The sequence below is a fragment of the Neovison vison genome, chromosome 1 (assembly GCF_020171115.1).
Source record: "Neovison vison isolate M4711 chromosome 1, ASM_NN_V1, whole genome shotgun sequence".
NCBI lineage: Eukaryota > Metazoa > Chordata > Mammalia > Carnivora > Mustelidae > Neogale > Neogale vison.
This window is the reverse complement of record NC_058091.1, coordinates 126182036-126204425: the sequence shown is the minus strand read 5'-3', so window position 1 is coordinate 126204425 and position 22390 is coordinate 126182036. Positions and strand designations below refer to the sequence as shown.

General features: G+C 41.7%; 1 protein-coding gene across 3 annotated transcripts; it reads left to right on the top strand.

Moving 5' to 3' along the window:
* Positions 1–6441: 6441 nt before the first annotated feature.
* Positions 6442–16305, top strand: SERPINB1 (serpin family B member 1). Of its 3 annotated transcripts, XM_044257947.1 has the most exons (8): positions 6605–6641; positions 7265–7383; positions 7835–8010; positions 11106–11243; positions 11991–12108; positions 13130–13272; positions 13367–13534; positions 13924–16305. In XM_044257947.1, exons 3-8 carry the CDS (start codon positions 7843–7845, stop codon positions 14323–14325), a joined length of 1137 nt encoding a protein of 378 aa, XP_044113882.1. In that variant the 5' UTR covers positions 6605–6641; positions 7265–7383; positions 7835–7842; the 3' UTR covers positions 14326–16305. The 3 variants fall into 3 exon arrangements, with proteins under 3 accessions (XP_044113873.1, XP_044113882.1, XP_044113891.1); XM_044257938.1 differs by lacking the exon at positions 7265–7383 and having other exon boundaries at positions 6442–6641; XM_044257956.1 differs by lacking the exons at positions 6605–6641; positions 7265–7383 and adding an exon at positions 6863–6882.
* The last annotated feature ends 6085 nt before the right edge of the window (positions 16306–22390 follow it).

Sequence of the window (22390 nt, the reverse complement as noted above, 5' to 3'; positions counted from 1 at the left end):
TGGAGGTCAAGCTGGGCTGGGAAGACTTGGTGGGAAGTAATGTTGGCAGTGCCCAACATTAGGGATGAAGAGGAGGTCTTAGGAAGAGCTCCCTTTCACCCACTGGCAATGAGTCCTCAGACTAGACTGGGAGGAAGGAAGGTGCCCACAGCATTGGAGACCGTCTGTGTGAACACTGGGGGAAGCTCTCCTTTCCAACCCAAACTAACTGATCAGGGAGTGGATGGGAATGCTCGCTCTCCCTTGCATTCTGCATGGAAAAGGCACATGTGGTTTGACAGACTTTGATTCCGTCTCAATGAAGATATCTTTCTTACAATGTCTTCAAGCAGTTTATATCATTTTAAGCATCTGATTTTTTACTTTTCTCAGTTCCTTTTTTAGGATGTCTGTTTGGCTTTGGAGCAATGATTTGGGAGCATGGCTCCCAATGATTTGGGAGCACTCGGTTTCATGCGGTGACTTGGCATGTCAGATAACTTCACTCAAGGTTGACAGTCTTCACCGATGAGTCTCCATACTCTTTACAAGAATGGCAAGTTTGCGGATTTGTTTGTACTTATTCTCAATTCATCCATCAAGTGCACAGCAAGCTCTTTCTCCCTACTTAAGCCTGGCTTTTATCTGACTGGAAACTTCTGAACAAAATCAAAAGTCTGTTAAAAAAAAAAATTCAGGGGCACCTGGGTGGCTCAGTGGGTTAAGCCGCTGCCTTCGGCTCAGGTCATGATCTCAGGATCCTGGGATCGAGTCCCGCATTGGGCTCTCTGCTCAGCAGGGAGCCTGCTTCCCTCTCTCTCTCCCTGCCTGCCTCTCTGCCTACTTGTGATCTCTCTCTGTCAAATAAATAAATAAAATCTTAAAAAAAAATTCAGCTACTGCTGCATAGAGCTACCAACGCTGGCAGCCAGCTGAGAGGACAGGGTCTGGCAACACCGCCACAGCCTGGCGTGTCCCATGGGGACGTACTCCTTACAGCCCTCTGTTGTCAGCGCTGCACCTGTCACAGTGCATTCCAGCAGGGGGCCACGCAGCACAGAGCACAAGGGAGGAATCTCATGGGAGGGCTGTCAAGGGAGGCAGCATTGGTATGGGAATCAGCTCACCTGCTCACGCCCCTGCCCAGTACTCCTTTATCTCTGGCTCCTATGTGCAGCAGCTTTTCAGGCGTTTGGTGCTATGTTAGTCTGTTAGATCACTTGGTATGATTTTACCTCGTTTATTGTAAAATGTACTGCACAGATCATAAGAGTTGTGGAACAGCTAATTATAAAGCACGCACTCAAGTAACCCAGCTCAAAATATCAAATACTCTCCCCTCCACGTGACCCCTCCAGATCACAGCCCCCACATTCCCCCACTGGTAACAACTCTTCTGACTTTTGCAACCATGTTCTTGCTTCTCTCTAAAATACCATAGTTTGCTTTAGCTGACTTTGAGATTGATATAAATGAGATAATGTTGAAATGTAGTCGCTAGAATGTGCCTTCTTTTGCTCAACTTATTTTTGGGAGTTTCATCCATGTTGTGAACACAGCAATAATTTGTCTCTTTTCATTGCTACATAGTATTCCACTCCACTGAATGGATATATCCCAGTTCACGTATCCAATCTCCTACTATTGATCTTTGCAGTTCACCAATAAAGCTACCTTGAATATTATTTACAAGTCTTTTTTTTTTAAAGAAGATTTTATTTATGTGTGTGAGAGAGAGAAAGAGAGCACATACACATGTACTAGCAGGGGAATTGGGAGAAGCAGGCTCCTCACTGAGCTGGGAACTCAATCCAGGGTTCAAGCCCAGGATCTCAGGATCATGACCTGAACCACCCAGTTGCCCCTTTGTACATGTCTTTGATATAAATGTGAACATATTTCTCTAGGAGAGGGAAGAATTGCTGGGCCAACATTCTTAAATAACATTGAACTATTTTTCAAAGGGGTTTTATCAGTTCATAATCCACCCAGGAGCAAGAGAATACTGGTGGCTCTATATCCTTGTCAACACTTGGAATTGTCAGAATTTTAAATTTTTGCCAATGTGAGTACAAAGTATCTCATTAAAATTTGTATTTAACACTTTTTAATACATTATAAACCACTTGGCTTTTCTCTTTTTGAAGTGTTTACTCAGATTGTTTGCCTTTTTTAAAGTTTTTAATGTGATTTGTGTAAGTTATATGCGTGCATGCACTGTGATAACCGTCTCTGTCCATCATATGCCATTCAATTCTCATCCAACTGTGTGACTTATGTTTTTAACTCTCCTAATTTGTCTTTGTAATAAACAGAAATTCTTATTTTTAAAGTAGTCAGACTTATTAATTGTTTCTTTTTTCTTAAATGCTTTCTTTGAAAACTCATGGAAAAATGTCTTACATTTTCTTCTAGAAGTTTAGTTAATTTTACTCTTCACATGGTATTTCATACTCTTAAATATCCATGGAACTGATTTTTTTTTTTTTGTATAGGGTAAGGTGAGGAATTTTTTTCTTCTTTCTCTCGTTTCCTTTTTTAAGACTTTTATTTTTAAGTAATCTCGACATCCAACATGGGGATCAGATTCAGAATCCTGAGATCGAGTCATATGCTCTATGGACTGAGCCAGCCAGGCAGCCCCAGCTGTCTCTTTACTTTTTGCATTTGGATATTCAATTGTCTCTACCACCTATTAAATATTGTATCCTCTCCTCATTGACACCTTGCCACTTCTATCAAATGTCAGTACATGCAAAGTTCTGTTCCTGGACCCTCTATTCTCTTTCATTGACCTGTCATCTCTCCCTGCACCAATCCTGGGCTGTTTTAATTATTACAGCTTTATAAGTTCTGATATATAATGGAAACATGGCCCCTTGCTTTGTTCTCCTTCAAGAGTGTTTTAATCAATAATAAATAGCAACAGCAAAAAAGAGTGTTTTGATCATTTACAACACCGTGCAAATTTTATAATCAGCTTGTGCGCGTGCGTGTGCACACACACACAGACACAGACACACACACACACACACACTTCCTTTGGAATACTGATTAGGATTGGGATTGATTTAAAAAATCAATCAGACGTAAACAGCCATCTTTACCAATAGTGAGTTCCCCTCATTGAACATGAGATACTGCTTTATTCAGTTAGATTTCTAAAAAAAATTCTCTTAATAACATTTAAAAGCTTTCTGTATAGAGGTTTTTAAAAATATATCTTGCTGGACATGTTTCCACTTGCTTGATTTTTTTGAGGCTACTTTAAGTGATATCTTTCTTTTAATTTCATTTTCCATCTGTCACTAGTCAATAGTAATACTGACATTTAGTGACTGCCTTGCTAAATATGTTTGGTAGATCTAAGCAGAGAGCAGGATAAAATGATTAATTGCCTTTATCCTAATGGCCACATATATAGAACATTGCCCCTAATGGATTTTGGATATATCTTTTCTTCTGATGCACAGGAGTATTTAGAAAAATTGACCATAATGTGGACCATAAAGCAAATCTGAAAATACTTCTAAAGATGACAATAATAGAGAATTCATGTTCTCTAACCTCAGTGCAATTAACCTAGAAGTCAATAACAAACACAATTATTTCTCAAACACTTATCAGTGCTGCTTGAGATTTTTCTCCTGGGTTTTGTAAATCTGGCTATGGGTCTTGAAAAATTTATACTGCATCTCCTTTATTGTGCCCCTTGAAGTAGTGGTTGAAGTGTGCTCACATGTAGGAGTAGATGGGAAGGGCTTCTTACCTGGATTCGGAGTTGTGTGTCGCTGGACTTGGGAGAGAGGAAGGGCAGAAGGCTCTCTAGCTCATCTGGGTCCCTTGGGCACAAACTGTGGACACAGTTAGGGGGTGGACAGGCTGGATTACATGCCAGCCAGCTTCAAGCTGATTGACCCTGCAGCAGGGGAAAAAGGAGGGACAGAAAAAAGATAATCACTAGCATTCAACATTTTTTGTTGCTACTTTTTAATAATTTTTATTGAAGTATAAAGTATATATATATATAAAGTATAATAATTTTTATTGAAGTATAACATACAAGCAGAAAAGAACAGAAATTTTGTGTACAACTCAGCACATTCTCACAATGTGAATACACCTGTGTAACTACTACCCATGTCAAGAAATGCCACAATATCAGTACCCCAGAGCCCCCCCCACCCCATGCTGCTCCTACTCATGCCCCCTGTGTTTAAAGATGAACCTGGGATATGTTTTTGTCAGTCATGGTAGGACTGCTGACATGGACATGATAGTCATGAAGGAGGTGTATACTCATAGATACCTGGAAATAAAAGGCAAACCACACCTTGCCAGACCATGCAGGACCTGGGAAGCACCCCAGGCAGAAGGCAAGAGGGCAAAGCGTGGCCCGGAGACTTTACTGGGGTTCTTACAGGAAGGAATGGCAAGACAAGGTAGGTACACTAAGAAAACATAGGACTGGGAGCTTTAAATAATTTTGCTGGGCTCTGGGCTATTCAGGTGGTCTCTGTTTGGTGCCTTGCCCTGGGGTGATTTAGGGCAGTGGGAGTACTGGCCTGAGGTGTGAGAGTTTGATGAAAAAGATAGCTGAGAGTACCGTCACGGAACTGGTGGGGTTTGTATACCCAAGTTTCGCTATCACGGGAACCACTCACTATCTCTAGGAATTAGCTAGCTGTGGTAGGGGCAGACACTCCAGGATCAGGTCCCCAAATGCCAGAGCAAACAAGAAAGTAGAATCAGTACAGTGCTCCTTCCTCCCCAGAGAGAATGTCTTTCCTGACATCAAACACCCTGAATTAGTTCTGTTTTTGAACTTTCTGTAACTAGAACCAGAATCTTTAGTGTCTGAAGTCTTTTGTTCAACAGTGTATTGGTAACATTCAGACCTGTTGTTGTGTATTGCTGTAGTGTGTTCATTTCCACTGTTGTATATCATTCTGTTGCAGTAATTGATCTGTTCTTCTGTGGATGGGCATTTAGCTGGTTTCCAGGTCAGGTCTCATATAAATAACGTTGTTAGAGCCATTCTTGTATGTATCTCCAGGTGCACACCCTTACAAACATTTTCCTTGGGTATAATCCTGGGGTGGAATTTCCGGATCACAGTTAGGGTAAGCATGCATTTGAGATCAGTAGATAGGCCAAGCATTGTCCAAACTGGCTGTGCCATCACCAGGGTGAGAGGGTATCTCTGTGTGACCTTTGATAGAGGGCCATGCACAGTTTAAAGCCACAAGAAGGACACTCCAATGTTATACAACAGAATACTTTGTCTTGACCTTAGACAGTAAATGTATTGATTTAGGAAATTGTTTCCTTTTATATTTGACCCAGATTACTACTAACTCCAGATAAGCACAAATGTAAAATGTCAGGAGAAAAAAATAAAAATTCAGAACACTTTTCTTTTTTGGTTTACGTGTTTCAGATTTTAATTTAACTTTTCAGCACAGCTTTGCACTCTTGACTTTCTCACAGAAGCTACTGAATTGTTCTCTAGTTTTGTGAGAATTGGTGGAGAGCTTACCAGATTTGATCAAACTGCTTCAACTTAATTGCGATTGGTTTTCCATAAATGTTGATTTATTTATCCTAGTAAATTGTAAAGCACTCTACAATCCCAGTTATTAAATCCTTGCTTTTTAAAAATAACTATGGACAGTATTTTTATTAGTCACTACTGTGATCTTTCTTACTTCCTTTCATTATAAACAAGTTCTCACAGTTGAAAGAGATCTACTAATCTATTCAAACTATATCACCCGTACTAATAAAGCAATAGGATTTTCCTTTGTCCCCTTTACATGGTGATATTTGAAAAAAAAAAAGCAGGGGAGAAGTTTCAAGGATACAGAATTATTTCATACCTTTGGGCACTATAAATTTTGGTGAAAATACATAGCTGGATTTTAAAAGGAGAAGCGAATAGACAAAAACCCCACAGAAATAATTAGTGCCTTTACTACTCAACCACAGTCCTTCTGTTTTAATAGTACAGGAAGAAAAATTGGTGAGTCCACATTTTACTCTAGTGGGTAAGCAATTCTTCATTGTCACAGCTGTCAGTTATCATGGTGTGTGGCGTGTGAGTTGACTCAGCTGATGTGGTCATCACCTGTGAAGGAAGTATTGGAGCAGAGCCCACTTGTAGTACCTGACAGTGACAGCAAGGATATTGTTAGGACCAGACTTTGTTTTCTCTTATTCTGGAAACCCCTTTTGCGTCCTACACAAGAGGTCCCTACTTCGCTTCCCCACCAAAAAATAAATAAAACAAATAACCTTCAAGTTTGGAGTATATCATACACGGATGGCATGGCAGTCAACGGTGCTAGTCTCTCCTCTAAGAGTAATCATGGCAGTCATTCACATCTTAGTAAAAAATAGCCCATCAGATCCTTGCCAGGGATCTGACTTTGCCTAGAACTCAGAAAGGGGTTGAAAGGAGGACGCTGCGCGGAGCCCACATTTACCTCCCTTCTACAAGGCCAAGCCTCCAAGCCCGGACTCCCAGGAAGTCCTCTGGGGGAAGGGCCAAGGCCCTGCCCTACTGCCTGCTCGCGCCTGCCTGGGCGACACTCCCCTTCCGCAGCTATAAGGGCTTCGGACCGTAAGCTTCTTTACTCGGAGCCTGTCGGATCGCGGAGCCGGTAAGGCGGGGCCGGGGAGTCTGGGGAGGTGGTTCGGGCGGAACAGGCCAGACGGAACTCCATAGGCGCCGAGTCCCGGATGCCTAAGATCCCCGCAGCCCCCGCCCCTGCGCGCGGACTGCTCCCTGCGCAGCCCCCCTGCCCTGCGCCGGGGACGCCGCAGCCCACGCCGCGCGCCCCGCCCCCGGGAGCCCCGATCCCCCAGCGCCGCGCCGGGGGCGCTAGGCCGGCGAGGGCCGAGGTCAGTGCGTGGCGGCTGGAGTCAGTAGGACCCGCGATCGGAATGTTTTTCGACCTGTTCTCCCTTCTCGCCTGAGTGTTTGTGGCAGTTTCCTGGCAGCGCGGGCCCGGGGAGCTGCCACAGGAGGAAGAGAAAGGAGGCCAGATCCGTGAGATGATTTCTCATTTAACAGTAATGTAGCTAATTCCTTACCCGCTAGGCGGCCAGCACAGCTGGTGGTCTTCCTGGCCTCTCTGTGGGGACATTAAGGCTCTGAGAGAAGTCAGTGGCTGAGACCCAAGGCCAGGTGCCCCTAACTGTTGCAAGAGTGACAGAGAAGATAGCTGTCACCTCCCTGTCCCGCTGCCCTGCCACACCCTGGGACCTGTGTTGTGTTTTTTAGCACTCATATCCAACACGAAGCTATGAGACTTGCGATACTTAACCTGTGGAAGCGTTAGACTAAATCTCAATAATGAGGACAATTATATTTACTTCAGTGGAATTTGCTTTAGGGCACAGGTAGGTAGTAATGATTTTCTAGTAGACACATTATTGCAGGTAAATATGGACAGTGGATTCGTTGCCCAGATGAATCAGGGACTTGAACCAAAGGTGCACAGCAATGTGTGTGCGCCTAAACTTAGTAGGCGAGGCTCTGTGTGGGCCCCTCCTCAGCCTGTCTGTGAGGTTAGAGCCCTTTAGGGTGCCCTAGTCCGGGGTCCCTGCTAAATCCCTTGGTGAAATTACATAGCTGGACCCTGCGGGGGTCATCCCCAGTCCCACATGCGTGCATGTGGTAAGTATCTTGCCTTCCTAAAAATAAAGTGAGAAAGAGAAAGTACAAGTTGCAGGGCCTTTCAGGGCATTCCAGGGCGGTTGGCAGCCGCCAAGGAGGAGCTGGGGAGATGCGGATTGCCTCATTTGCTGCGGTGGCCGGTGGGCAGCTCGGGCCCTCTGTTCTGTGTTGTAGCCTTCACCATGGAGCAGCTGAGCACAGCCAACACCCATTTCGCCGTGGACCTGTTCCGCGCTTTGAATGAGGACAATCCTACTGGGAACATCTTCATCTCTCCCTTCAGCATTTCATCAGCACTGGCCATGATCTTTCTGGGGACTCGAGGCAATACTGCAGCACAGGTGTCCAAGGTCAGCAGAACCGAACAAAAACAGCCCGCTCTCCCTTGAGTCTCCTTGCTCAGGTCAAGTCTGTACTGAGAGGTCGTGCCTTTGAGCTCTTACAGTGGGTGTGTATGTGTTTGAGATTTTATTTATGTATTTGAGACAGAGAGTGTGAAGGGTGGGGGGAGGGCAGAGGGAGAAGCAGACTTGCTGCTGAGCTGGGAGCCTGAGGAGGGGCTCTATCCCAGAGCTGCGGGATCATGACCTGAGCCGAAGGCAGACGCTTAAACGACTGAGCCACTCAGGCACCCCTCTTTTTTTTTTTTTTTAATTTTAATTGAAGATTTTTGTTTATTTGACAGAGATCACAAGTAGGCAGAGAGGCAGACGGGGGGGGGGTGGTGGAGGTGGGGTGAGATGGCGGGGAGCGGGGGTGGGGGTGGGAAGCAGGCTCCCTGCTAAGCAGAGAGCCCGATGTGGGGCTCAATCCCAGAACCCTGGGATCATGACCTGAGCTGAAGTCAGAGGCTTAACGCACTGAGCCACACAGGCACCCCATCAGGCACCCCTCTTAACGGTTTTTTTTTTTAAAAGATTTTATTTATTTATTTGATAGAGATCACAAGTAGATGGAGAGGCAGGTGGGGGTGGGGAGGGGAGCAGGCTCCCTGCTGAGCAGAGAGCCCGATGTGGGACTCAATCCCAGGACCCTGTGATCACGACCTGAGCCTGAGCCGAAGGCAGCGGCTTAACTCACTGAGCCACCCAGGCGCCCTTAACAGTGTGTTTTTAAAACTGTATTTCTGTGTTCAACCATATACTGTGAGGTCAGAATTTCAGAAGAAGCCCCAAGAACAGTCCATTTGTATGCAGGCTTTCCTTTATGATCAAGTCTTTACAGGGCACCTGCTATGTGCCAGGCACTGTTTTTTATGTGGTTGAGGGCAGGGCAGTGAGGAAGTCTGATGAAAGCCCCGTGGTGTGCCTATTGCATGATGGCTTTTCTGTAAGCCAGAAGATCTCTTCCTGGACGAGGATTTTCCATTCTCTGCTTTGCATGTGATGAGCCTGTTTATGTAATGTTACTTTTGAGCATAATGACACATAGGAAATGATCCACATTGGAGAAGTTGGCAGTGGTGTCCTTTCGAGAGGACAAAGCAAGTGTGTGATTCGGTGTTGCCTCCGCCTAGCCCTGGGCCTGGCACCAAGTGTGGCTCTGTGGGCTGTGACACAGTGTGCCTTTGTGAGTGGGAGGGCCCCGCAGGGAGGGAGTGGCTGGGGGTAGGGGTGGGGGACCAAGCCCTTGAGGGTGTGGCAGGTCCCTCTCTCACTCCCAGGAGGAGAAGCAAATGCCCAACCTTCCTCTTGTCCTTTGTGGGGGTGGAGCCCACTTCCATGCTGGGTATTCTTTCATTCCAAGAGGGGAACCCTGGCTTCCCTTGGAATCTAGGGGAAAGGAGTACCAAGAGGGAAGGGCTTTCTGACGTACCAGTCATAAAGTACAGGGCGGCTGATACTAGGAAAGGTCCAGCCCTGGATTCAAGTTTATGGTCTGTTCCAGCTGCAAAGCCTCTATGACTGTACTTTATGAAGAACCAATCCTCTACATCAGTGCAGATATGAAAGCATTTAAAAATGTTCGAAGCTCTTCTTTTTTTCTTACCCTCTGGTAGTAATTTTTAATGACTCCCTGAAGGTTAATACCAGCTTCTGTTTTTAAAAAAATTTTACTTATGGGGTGCCTGGGTGGCTCAGTGGGTTAAGCCGCTGCCTTCAGCTCAGGTCATAATCTCAGGGTCCTGGGGTCGAGTCCGCATCAGGCTCTCTGCTCAGCAGGAAGCCTGCTTCTTTCTCTCTCTCTCTCTCTCTCTCTCTCTGCCTGTCTCTCTGCCTACTTGTGATCTCTCTCTGTCAAATAAATAAATAAAATCTTAAAAAAAATTTTACTTATTTGAGAGAGAGTAAGTGAGAGATATAGGGCAGGAGCAGGAGGAGAAGCAGGAGGAGAGGAAGAAGCCGACTGCCCACTGAGCAGGGAGCCCGGCCTGGGGCTTGATCCCCGGACTCCAGGATCAGAACCGGAGGCCAAGGGCAGACATTTAACGGACTGAGCCACTCTGGGGCTCCCTGTCAGCTCCTGTTTGGAGGCTTTCTTTATGCCTTCAGCAAAGAATAGTTTCAAGGTCCTCCCCACCCCTATTTCCCCTGAAGCAGATTGATTGCAGCAACTATGGAAACATTCCGTATCTTGGTGAGTAAGTGGACTTTGTACACTGTAGAGGTTTGTTCCTTGTGTCTTAAAAGCAAAGAACCAGGCCAGGCCTCATAAAACCATAAAAGGACTCTTGATTTGTAACTGATACATGAGGAACTAAACTTTTGCCGAATATTAAGTTTAAAGAAGTTATTTTTAAGTAAGTGAGTTACTGATGCTAATAGTATAATAAAAAAGAATTCCCCCTCTGCCTATAGTAAGTTTGAGTTCCTGCCTGGGTCATGTTTCTTATTTTTTCTGTTTATTTCTGAGAATGTTCAGTGAAATTATATTAGATACAAGATAAGCACATGATTTATTTATGACTTTCTTTGGGACAAAAAGCAGACTTGTATAAACAGTTTATTAACCACTCATACTGTAAAACTAGAATTATAACAAAAAGTAGTATAAAAGTAGTTTATTTTTCTTATTTTATTTTTTTAAAGATTTTATTTATTTATTTGACAGAGAGAGAGCACAAGTAGGCAGAGAGGCAGGCAGAGAGAGAGGAAGGGAAGCAGGCTCCCTGCTGAGCAGAGAACCTGATGTGGGGCTCGATCCCAGGACCTTGGGATCATGACCTGAGCCGAAGGCAGAGGTTTTAACCCACTGAGCCACCCAGGCGCCCCATAAAAGTAGTTTCTGATGTAATTATTATATCTCACAAAGCTGTACATTTTGGATTTTCTATTATTTGTTCACCTATGAGAAATTAATAAAATATTGGGCTGCAGATCATGAATAATCAGTAAAAAAATAAAACCAAAACCACATTAATTTAGTTTGGTGGAAGCAAATGCCAAGGCATCACCTTATAATTTAAAATAAGAATGTTATAGAAGGAACGTTTTCTTTATTTTAGACTCTTCATTTTGATATGGTTGAAGAGATTCATTCAAGATTTCAGAGTCTGAATGCTGATATCAACAAACGTGGAGCTTCCTATATCCTGAAACTTGCTAATAGGTTATATGGAGAGAAGACGTACAATTTCCTCCCTGTAAGTACTTTGCACTTCCTGTTCAAAAACTCACTTAGACAATGCAGATTTTTTTCTAGCATAACCAAGCCATAGAAATATTTTAAAATTTTTATAAAAACTCAGAAAAAATGAGACAGAATGAAAACATATGACAGCACTCCCATTAATAGACATGGCTTCATTTTATAGTCTTCACAGTGAAAAAGATTGATCCTGGCTGTTTTGCTAAAGCAAGAGTGAATTCCATAATTCTTTTCCAAGGACAATCAGTATTTGCTTATTTATGAACATGTCAGCCAAATGTTGGAAAAGAATTGGTAAATTTTATGCAACACCAAAACTACTGAACTATACATTAAAAAATGGTTAAGGTGGAGAATTTAGTGTTCTGTGGGGTTTTTTTTAAGATTTTATTCATTTATTTGACAGACAGAGATCACAAGCAGGCAGAGAGGCAGGCAGAGAGAGAGAGAGAGGAGGAAGAAGGCTCCCCACTGAGCAGAGAGCCCTATACAGGGCTCCATTCCAAAATCCTGTGATCATGACCTGAGTCGAAGGCAGAGACTTTAACCCACTGAGCCACCCAGGTGCCCCAGTTTTTTATTTTTTTTTAACCATAATAAAAAAAAAGTATAATGTTAGAATTTTTGTTGTTGTTATAATGCAATTTGTACCTTTAGGACCATTTCTGCTTTAAAGGATTTTAGGAAACTATCTCTGTATGTAGTAGGAGTTATTCATGACATTACCTTTTTTTTTAAACAGGAGTTCCTAGCTTCAACTCAGAAAATGTATGGTGCTGAATTGGCCAGTGTGGATTTTCAGCAAGCCTCTGAAGATTCGAGGAAGGTGATTAATGAGTGGGTTAAAGGGCAGACGGAAGGTAAGAGAGAGGGCAGAATGTAATCATTACACACGTTCTCCTCCTCCTTCCAGCTTCCCCACCTGCATGTGATTGCCTCTGCCTTTTTCCTGTTCCCTCATCCTGACCCTGGGAATCCTGGGGTTCATCCTGGGCATGAACTCTGCACCACCCAGTTGGACAGTGTTCACACGTAGAAAATTCTTCACAGAGGAAATGTCAGCATGATTTAACTGAAGTAGCTAAATAGATTTTCCCTCGTAAGTTCCCAAAAGTCCATTTTAAAATGAAAACTCACCTTGAATGTAGAATAAAAGGAATAAAAAATTTGAGGGAAATCTAGCCTGGCCCGGATTATTTCATATACACATGGAAAGGAATATGCTCATACTTGTGAGTGAATATTCACAAACCACTGTGGTCATAAATAATTTTGGTCCACTTCTTGTCTAAGAAATCAGGGATGGTAGCTGGGACTTTCGAGCACAGCTGTCTCTGACCTAGTCGTGGAAGAAGTCAGGGCACCTGCAGAACACCTGTCTTCCATACAAAGAGTTGTTCAGGGCAGCACTGTCTGTGTTCTAGGGTGGATCCCGTGTTTCAGTGGAGTAACTGCCCTACTTTTTGGATATGTACTAAAAGCTTTTTTTTTCTTTTTCTTTTGCTGTGTGTGTGTGTGAGAGAGAGAGAGAGAAGGCTTCTACTTAGAGGATTTGAAAAAGTGGTTTACTAATGCCCCAAAATACTTTTGTTCAGGATATTTTTTTTCCTGAAAAAGAATGGTCATTCTTAAAATAAAGCTCCTTGTTTACCATACACTCCAGAAAAGGAGAAATGTCCTGTTTTAGCTCATTAGCCCTTTACTTGGATTATTTAAATTAGAAACATGCTGATAGGGCTTTCCTAACTTCATACCACGTGAAAGGAAAATTAAGTACAGAATTTGCTTTTGGATTGCATTTCAGTGCTAATTGATTGTTAGTTCCAATTTGGAATTCTGATAGATGAATTTATTTTTAAAAAGCCAACTGTATCTTTTTAGGGAAGATTCCAGAACTGTTGGCTACAGGTACGGTTGACAGCATGACTAAACTCGTGCTGGTGAATGCCGTCTATTTCAAAGGCAGCTGGGAGGACGAGTTTCGGAAGGAAGACACTGCGGATGCCCAATTCCGACTGAATAAGGTGAGAGAGAGGTAACTGCCTAAACTTACTCTTGGCTCAAAGAGAATGGGGATAAAAATGTGAGTTGTTCGTTTGTTTGTTTTCAACTCTTCAGAAAGACCAAAAAACTGTGAAAATGATGTATCAGAAGAAGAAACTCCCCTTTGGCTACATCCAGGACCTCAAGTGCCGTGTGCTGGAACTGCCTTACCGGGGCAAGGAGCTCAGCATGATTATCCTGTTGCCTGATGACATTGAGGATGGGTCCACGGGTCTCAAGAAGGTAACAGCTCCCAGCTTCACGCTTCATGTCTCTTCCGGTTGTATCCACCTGCCTTGTGTGGTAGTGGCCGGTGCTTGATGTGTGCTTAGGGAGGGTTCTTTCCTTTCCAGTGCTTTGTCATTCTTTTGTCAAGTGGCTCATGGACATGACTACTCCAAAGCCCAAAGTTTTCAGCTACATTTTCAGCTACTGTCAGGGAACAGCTCTGTTATATTCTCTCCAGTCCCTGGAAAGAAATGACATCTTCCAAATGGAATCTGTCTGGGGACAAGACACGGAGGAGACTAATTAGCAACTGATATAATGGGTCCGTTCATTTCAATAATGTTTTACTAGTTTGCTTATGTAAAATTGTTCTCACTTCTTCTTTTTGCCCATTCTTATTCCAGATTGAGGAACAGCTGACTCTGGAAAAACTGCATGAGTGGACCAAAGCTGAGAATCTGGATTGGGTTGAAGTCAACGTCCACTTGCCCAAGTTCAAACTGGAGGAGAGCTATGACCTCAACTCCCACCTAGCCCACCTGGGTACAGAGGATCTCTTTAGTCGCAAGGCTGATCTGTCTGGCATGTCAGGAACCAGGGATCTTTTCATATCAAAAGTTGTCCACAAGTCCTTTGTGGAAGTGAATGAAGAGGGCACAGAGGCGGCGGCCGCTACAGCAGGCATTGCCACCTTTGCCATGTTGATACATGAGGAGAACTTTGTTGCTGACCATCCATTCATTTTCTTCATTCGGCACAATCCCTCATCTCACATCCTGTTCTTGGGCAGACTTTCTTCCCCTTAGAGACTGGAAATACGAGGTCAAGCTTAGAGCTTTGTTAGCTGCACTTTTAATGGTGTCAAGTTTCACACATCTTTGCCAATACCACTACCATCCCTAAGCAGATCTTTAATTTCACTTGTAAGTTCAGCTCTTTCCTGTTTACATACACCCATGAACTTTGGCACAGATATCTATTTTCCTATTTTTTTTTATAGTGACAAAGTCCAGTGATTGCTTTTGAATGCAAGTTAAAAAAAAAAATCAAGAAACGAGATGTGTTAGATTCTTGACAACATAGTAGTCTATGAAGTTGCTATGCTCTTCTGGTAACCAAAGGAAACATGGTAATTCTGTAATTTATTTTACACACAGAATTTTGAAAGCCCAAATCGAGAGACACATACTGTAGAAAGGAAGCTTAAAAACGGATATTCAGTGGAAATATAGGGCCTCAATTAAGGGCCTGGTTTATAAAGACAAAATTGCCTTGGCCAAGATTTCTGATCCCTTATTCTACAAGATTAGTGTTTTTGGTGGTGGTTCTTACTCTTTCAAACTCTTAGAGCCACCAGGCTATCCAGGTCATAGCCTGCCTTCTCCTTTTCATTCTCCTTTATCCTACGTGATGTGGCATTGGTGTGGGATTACATGGAGTCAAAAAGTAGGTGTCTTATCATAAAAGATGCTAAGAAATGACAGAAAGAGTAATATAGTGGGAAACGCTATTAAGCAAAGAGGGGGTGCCAAGATCTCACTTGTTAACTGTTTCCTTGCTTGTTTTCTGATGAAGGTTCTCGACTTCAGTCATGTGATACTGGTTTTTGTGGCAATGGGATGGCTTTATGCAGGCTGTGGGGGGAAGTAGGGGGTGGACTCTGAGTGATATACATGTACTGCTTGGAATGAGGCTTGAAATGCTGCATTTTCTTGTTCCCACAAAACTAGTTGGCTGGTTAATAAATGTTCCTAAGATTCTATAAGCCAGACTCATCTCAGTCCCCTCCTTGTTCTCTTGGATCTTAGATAAGCCAAGAGTAAAACAGGGAGTTCTTGGCCTGAAGGAACTGATGTCCATATGACAGTCCTCAGAATAAAAAAAAAACATTTTGGCAAATCTGTTGTCGGAAAGCTTTCCTTCCTTGTTTTCTTCTTCTGGAAGGAAATAAGGTGAAAACTCTAAAGTCCTTACATTGTCTGGGAAGAGAATAGAACAGAAGCACAATTACAATTACATTCTATTTTGATAAGTCAGGGGTGCATGTTGTGTAGTCTAAGGTAACCACTAGGAGAAGAGTGAAAGGGTTTATAACCGAAAAAAAAAACAAAGAGAAAAAATAAACTATCCAAAAAGAAGAAAGATGAGAGAAAAGTACATAGAGCAGACATGAGAAATACCAAGATGGTATATTAAACACCAAATATCTAGGTAACTACTTAACATGCAAATTGGCTAACTGTGCCAGTTAAAAGACAAAGATGTTTAGGCTAAATTGCAAATAATACTATCTGGTGTTTATAAGAAATATATCTGTAACATAAAAATAGAGTTTAAAAGAAAAGAATGGAGAATATATATGGTACAAATACCATAGAAATAGATATAAGCTACAGATATTTTTGGTGGAACATGTTAAGTGGTTCTAGTATTTATACAATAATGTAAAATGACCAAGGATATCCAAGACAGTCTTGGAAGAAGAACCAGGTGACAGGACATAATTAAATTGAGACTTCCTCTAACTAATGTCAATGTCCTCTTTTACTCTGAAAATTGAGTCAGTTTGGATAATAAGTCATATGGTCATCCTAGCTATAACAAACATAGCACTTCAAAGTTGAGAGTGAAGGAAGAAATTTTCAATCAATTGTTCTGGGATATTTGGGAATGCGTATGGAAAGTAATTCAAGTTGATTCCTGTCTTGAACCTGAACAAATATTCATACCAGCTGGACTTAAACTCTGAGAGCAAAACAATAAAATTTTAGAAGGTCATATACAAATTTATGTTCATGAACTTGTGATTTCTTAACAAGACACACACACATAAACAATTTTTTGTTAAATTTATTTCTAGGCATTTGGACATTTTTTATGATAAGCTGGGCCAAGCGAAAATAAAGAACTTCAGTCCTGTATCATGCGCTATTGAGAGTGAAAAAGACAAACCTCAGATCAGTTGATGGAGGCCAGTGCCCCAAGGAGGAAACATCTCCGTAGCGGTCTGAGAGCATGTTCCCAAAGGCAGGTTTCCAAATCTTGAGCCTTTCCCTCTTTATCTCCCAGGCTAGAACTCAAAAATTATGATTAGTGTAGCCAGACTTTGTGAAGGTACAGCTTTGGAGAACAGGCTTCCAAATATCTTCAGAGTTTTTATAGGTCAGAAACGCTGTCTTGACTACCTGAAGAAACTGGTAGCCCATCTCCAGGAGGGAAAGAAGGGGAATCTGGTTGGGTACTACCAAAACAAAAGGGCTTTTAACATCATCCAAAGTCAAATTGCTCAGGCGATTTCTACATTGGTGTTTTTCCTTAAACAGATTACTGCCATGTTCTTGCTATTCTTGATTCTTCCTCACTCAGAAATAAATTATAAGACTGTAACCTAGAACTGTCATGTGCCCATAACTTCTCCCAGTTTAGGTCAGGGAGAGACTCACTCAAACTTCATGAAGAATGACACGGGGCAGCCTCATGTTTCATACGTGACACTTGTATTAACGCCAACCCCATGAGGTGGGTGTTACCGTCTTTGTTCTATAGACGAGAAGTGGAATGGGGATTGCAGCTCAGAGCTCTGCAGTGCTGAGATCACCGTGATTCATCATGAGCTGAAAGGTCCCCAGAGTGTCACCAACAAGTCTCACCCAGAGGGACGAGAAATGCATTCTAAGTGAGTCTTAGAGAGTCTGCCCTTCAATATTAATGTTACAATTTCACACTCAGCTGCCAGTCTCAGCCACTGAAAAGGAAACCTTCAATAATTCTACAATCTCAAATAGACTTGCTCTTGGAAAGGAAGAATATAACCTGGGATTGCTTCGAGGCAGGAGGTAAAGGGCATTTCAGTAGAACCTGCTGAGTTACCATTTTTCCATGGCACGAATTCTGCACCCTGTTCACCTCCAATGCCACTGCCAAAAGCTGAGATCACTACAAAAAACGATCTTGTTGGGGACAAGAAATGCTTTGGAAGAAGAATTGGGCATTAAAAAAAATAATAATAATAACCAGCTGGGGGCACTGAAGAAGTACGTGTTACACTTTAACCTTGGAGAGGTGGCTGGCTCATAAACGTGTACAGCTCTAAAGCATTTCTTCATCCAAATACTCAGTGTTCTAATTATGTAGACTGAACTTGACATCAGGCACTTTACAATCTGAGAAAGATCAAACAGTCAGTAGCTGCAGCGACAGGGGCCCAGTCTACAGGGTGTGAAGGGAGTGATGTGGGGTGAATGGATCCATTCAAAATTAAACTGCCAAAGAATAATTTGTAGTGCAAAACCACATGTGTGCATGGAACGGAGGTGATTTTCTTTTCTTTCTTTCTTTCTTTTTTTTTTTTTTAAAAAAAGATTTTATTTCTTTACTTGACAGAGATCACAAGTAGGCAGCGAGGCAGGCAGGGAGAGGAGGGGGAAGCGGACTCTCTGCGGAGCAGAGAGCCGGACGTGGGGCTTGATCCCGGAAGGCAGAGGCTTTAATCCACTGAGCCACCCAGGTGCCCCCGAAGGTGATTTTCTAGTACACAGGTGGGACAATTGGAAAATAAAAGGGGGGGGGCAATGCATAACAAGAATAAGAGGATATTACTGAAAGAGGTTTCCAAAGAGTTCTTGCACAAGCCCTTCCTTCAGTTTGTAACTATGTTACACCAAATCCTTGTAGTAAGAAATTTTGTTTCAGCAGATAAATGAGTTTATGAATGACTTAAATATTTGGTCGCTGTACAGTATTTTAAAAGGTCAGTTTTCAAAGATAGAATATGCACTGTACATTTTAGTTTTCTATGCAAAATTTGGTACGTTGCCTGAGATATTTAGGAAACTGGGTAAGATTTTCCTATTTTTAGGTAAACCCAGGTGTTTTCAATCAAGGCAAAATAAGAGATATTAAAATTTTCAATTGCTTCACATGACATAACCATACTACTATAAGGACTTATATGCTTTTATTTTATTTATTTATTTGTTTGTTTGTTTGTTTGTTTTAGAGAAGGAGAGTGCAAGTGGAAGGGGTGGAGCAGAGGGACAGGGAGAGAGAAAATTCTAAGCAGGCTCCACACTGAGCATGGACAGGGGGCTCAATTTCATGACCCTGATATCATGACCTGAGCTGAAATCAACAGTTGGATGCTTAACTGACTGAGCCACCCAAGCACACCAGGAGTTTTATGCTTTTAAAACTCATTAATTTGTTATTATTACTCATGTCCTACATTACTTGCTGAACTACTTTAAAAAAATTAATATTTTTTAATCATTGTGGGTTTTCTTTTAAGCAAAAATATAGTAACTCCAGAAACTGCCTAGAACAGGTAAAGTTCTTCATAGTCAAAGCTCACCATCTTCTACTGAACCACAACAATGGCATGACATATCTCTTAAGAGTGTTCAAATCGATTTCATCCACTCATTTTTCTAATTAACTTTTATTCTCTGTATATTATGTGCTAAGCTCTGGAATACGCTCTAAGGATGCAACGATGGACAATGAGCCCAGTGAGGCCCTTGCCCTGAGGTAGCTTATGTTCATGAACTAGTTCATGATCTAGTTCTCCAATAACTCATTTGGTTAATGACCCATTGATAGCAATAGTACCAATATGGCTGCTGGCACGTTAATCTTGTGCTTTTGCTCATATCTTTTCCTTTATTGCAACCCAAGAAAAGAGTGCTAACATTCTGGGAGGCATTTTCTTCTGCATTATTTGGTAAACTGGTAATTAGTTGGTCTGTACTTACGTTGTTATCGGGGTACGTATGCTGGTATCTATCTACTCCCCCTCCTGGATATACTTATCCCGGGGTGTACTGTCGAAACAGAGTTGTGAATCCCCAAAGCACAGCTAATCTAGGAGCATACAGGTGCTCCCCTTGCAAAGGGAAGAATGTGATCAAAGACACAAGGTTAGGGAAACAAAATCAGGATGGTGTGAATGAAGATGAACAAGTAAAGGGAAGAACAAGAGGGATGTGTCCAGGGAGTGGAGAGCCTGGATCCTGTAGAGCACTGAAGGCCAGGTGGCCCTGGGGATTTCTATCTTAAGTGCAATTACTCCATTCACCCTAGTAGGTCCCATACCCTGTTTTAGGTACTAAAGACAAAACAAGCTGCAAGACTGTGACAATAGCATAGATTTTTTTTCTTATTTATCAACCTACTGAAGTATAGTTTATAATCACCCGCTTAATGTATGAAGTTCAAGGAATTTTGACAAATGTATATATGCATGAAAGCACTACCCTTATCAATAGATAGAACACCTCTGTCACCCCAGGCATCCACCGATTTTTTTCGATATCACTATAGATAACTTTTGTCTGTTCTAGGATTTGATATAAATGGAATCCTACACAGGTGCTTTTTGTCTCTGACTTTTCCCCTGACCTGATCTGGGGATTCTTCCATGTTGCTACATGTATTAATTCATTCCCTTTCAAGGCCAACCAGTATTTTATTGTATAGATATACTACAATTTAATTACCCACTCGTTTTTTAATAGATGTAACTAAGGTGGATCTATGCTTATGAAAGCAAGAACAATTCAGCATTAGATAACCTAGTAGTACATGTCGTAATCACTCAATTACTAATTCCAAGAAGAAAACCAATATAAGAAGAAATAGAGAAAAAAAAATAAAATGAAATAAGAATAAACAATATAAGAGAAAACCTACAAGAATCACAAAAAAGAAAAACATACATATACTTGTTTCAATAAATAGCAGAAAAACATTTAGTAACATTTAACTTGTTAATAAGTTTCTGCTAGAAACCAGCATCATGCTTGGTATTAAAATAGTACAAGCATTTCCATTAAAGTCAAGACCAAAGCAAAACCTCTTATCACATATGGTATTGTACATTTTTCTAGACATTCCGGATAGTGAAATGCCTCAAGAAGGAGAACTAAAATATGAGGATTGGGAAAAGACAAAGAAAATATCTAGAGAATTAGAGAATTGATTCACAAACTATTATAACTTATTAGTTATAATGAGACCAACAGGATAACAAGATTTCAGATGAATTTACAAAAATTAATAGGTCTCTATTTAACATGATAGTAAATTAGAAATTGTAATAAAAATCCCATTTACTGAGATGCCTGGGTGGCTCAGTTGGTTAAGCATCTGTCTTTGGCTCCAGTCCTGATCCCAGGTTCTTGGCTTAAGTACTGACTGCCTAGGATTCCTGCTCAGGGGGGAGTCAGCTTCTCCCTCTCTCTCCTGCTCCCCCTCCCTGTGCTCGCTCTCTCTGTCAAATAAAGAAATATAATCTTTAAAAAATTTTTAAAAGATCCCATTTACTTTATCAACAAAATTAGAAAATATCTAGGAATTAATAGAAGTGCAAGAGAAGAAAGGAACCCATGAAACTTGAGTGAAAAACAGGGAAAATGACTTACAGCAACCATATTACAAGACAGAACCAATGTGGTCAATTCATCTATAATTCTAACATAATTCCAATCAAAACCCCAATTTGATAAACTAATTAAAGGTTTTCCTGGAGACGTAAATGAGTAAAACAGGAAAAATTCTTTTAAAAAGAGGGGAAAATGAAAGAAAACTCAAACTATAATAATGTAAGCAGTGTGACTCTCAGAATAGACAAATCAATCAACAGAAGAAAACAGAGTGTCTAATGATGAAACTGTGTGAATATGTGGGAGTTTGTTAAATAATTAATTTTTTAAATAATTAATGTGGATAGACTAAGTGGGGGTTGGGGCAATCGGCTGACTTTTGGGGAAAAAAAAATAACTCCACTTCATACCCTGAAGGAATCTCAGGTAGATTAAAGACCGAAACTGAAAAAAATAAAGCTATAAGTTAAGAAGATAAAGTAATAAAAGTACTGGGATAAAACCTCAGAGAACATATTTAAAATCCTTGAGAGAGAAAGGGCTTCATAAAACAAATGACAAGAGTCATAAAGGAGAGATTTACATATTTCATTTCATAAATTTTTTCTACCTGTAGAAAATATTTGCAACATATATGACCAGGGCATAGTAACCCTAAGATATGCGCCATGAGAGGTAGTTGTGTGTCCGGGCGTCAGGGGGAGAGGCTGGGTGGATGACTTCTGAGGAGCCGTTGGCTCTACGAGGATTCTACAGGATTCCAGTCCTAGGAACTGGAAATCTCCCCAACCAGGGCCCAGAAGGAAAGTTCTCTGTCCTCACAGCCCTTCAACAGGTGGAAAATGAGCCAGGTGTGTGTGCCTCTCATGGCCTTAGGTGCTAAAGATTAAAAGGTAACTGAGACAAAATCATTCTTTTGGATGGTGACTATTTTGGAAGACAAGTACCAGAAGCAAATTATCACAATAAAGCATGAGAGGTCCAGGACAGAGGCAGGGACTAAGCATTTTCAAAGAAAGAAGTGACTTACTTTGCCCCAGGGGGCAGAAAGGAAGAGGGGGAGGGGAATCAGTTAATCCTGGAACTGAGTGTTTTTTCCACACATTACCATTCAGTTCTCTTTTAGATAATATGTTTTGTTGTTGTTTTTCAATCATTGCAACCATCAAATTTCCTAACTAGGGATCACCTTTATTGGACTTTATACAACTTATAAAACTCTCTAAAAAGTCTATATTTTGATAAATGACATGTGCTAAAATCAATGAGGTTTTTTTTTTTTTTTACTTATTTTTTATTTATTTGAAAGAGAGAGAGAAAGGGTGCAAGCAAGAGCAGGGGGTAGGGGCAAAGGGGGAGGGAGAAGCAGACTCTCCAATGGGAGCCCAATGGCAGGACTCCAAGCTCCATCCCAGGACCCTGGGATCATGACCTGAGCCAAAGGTAGACACTTAACCAACTGAGCCACCCAGGCACCCTGATAAATCCATTT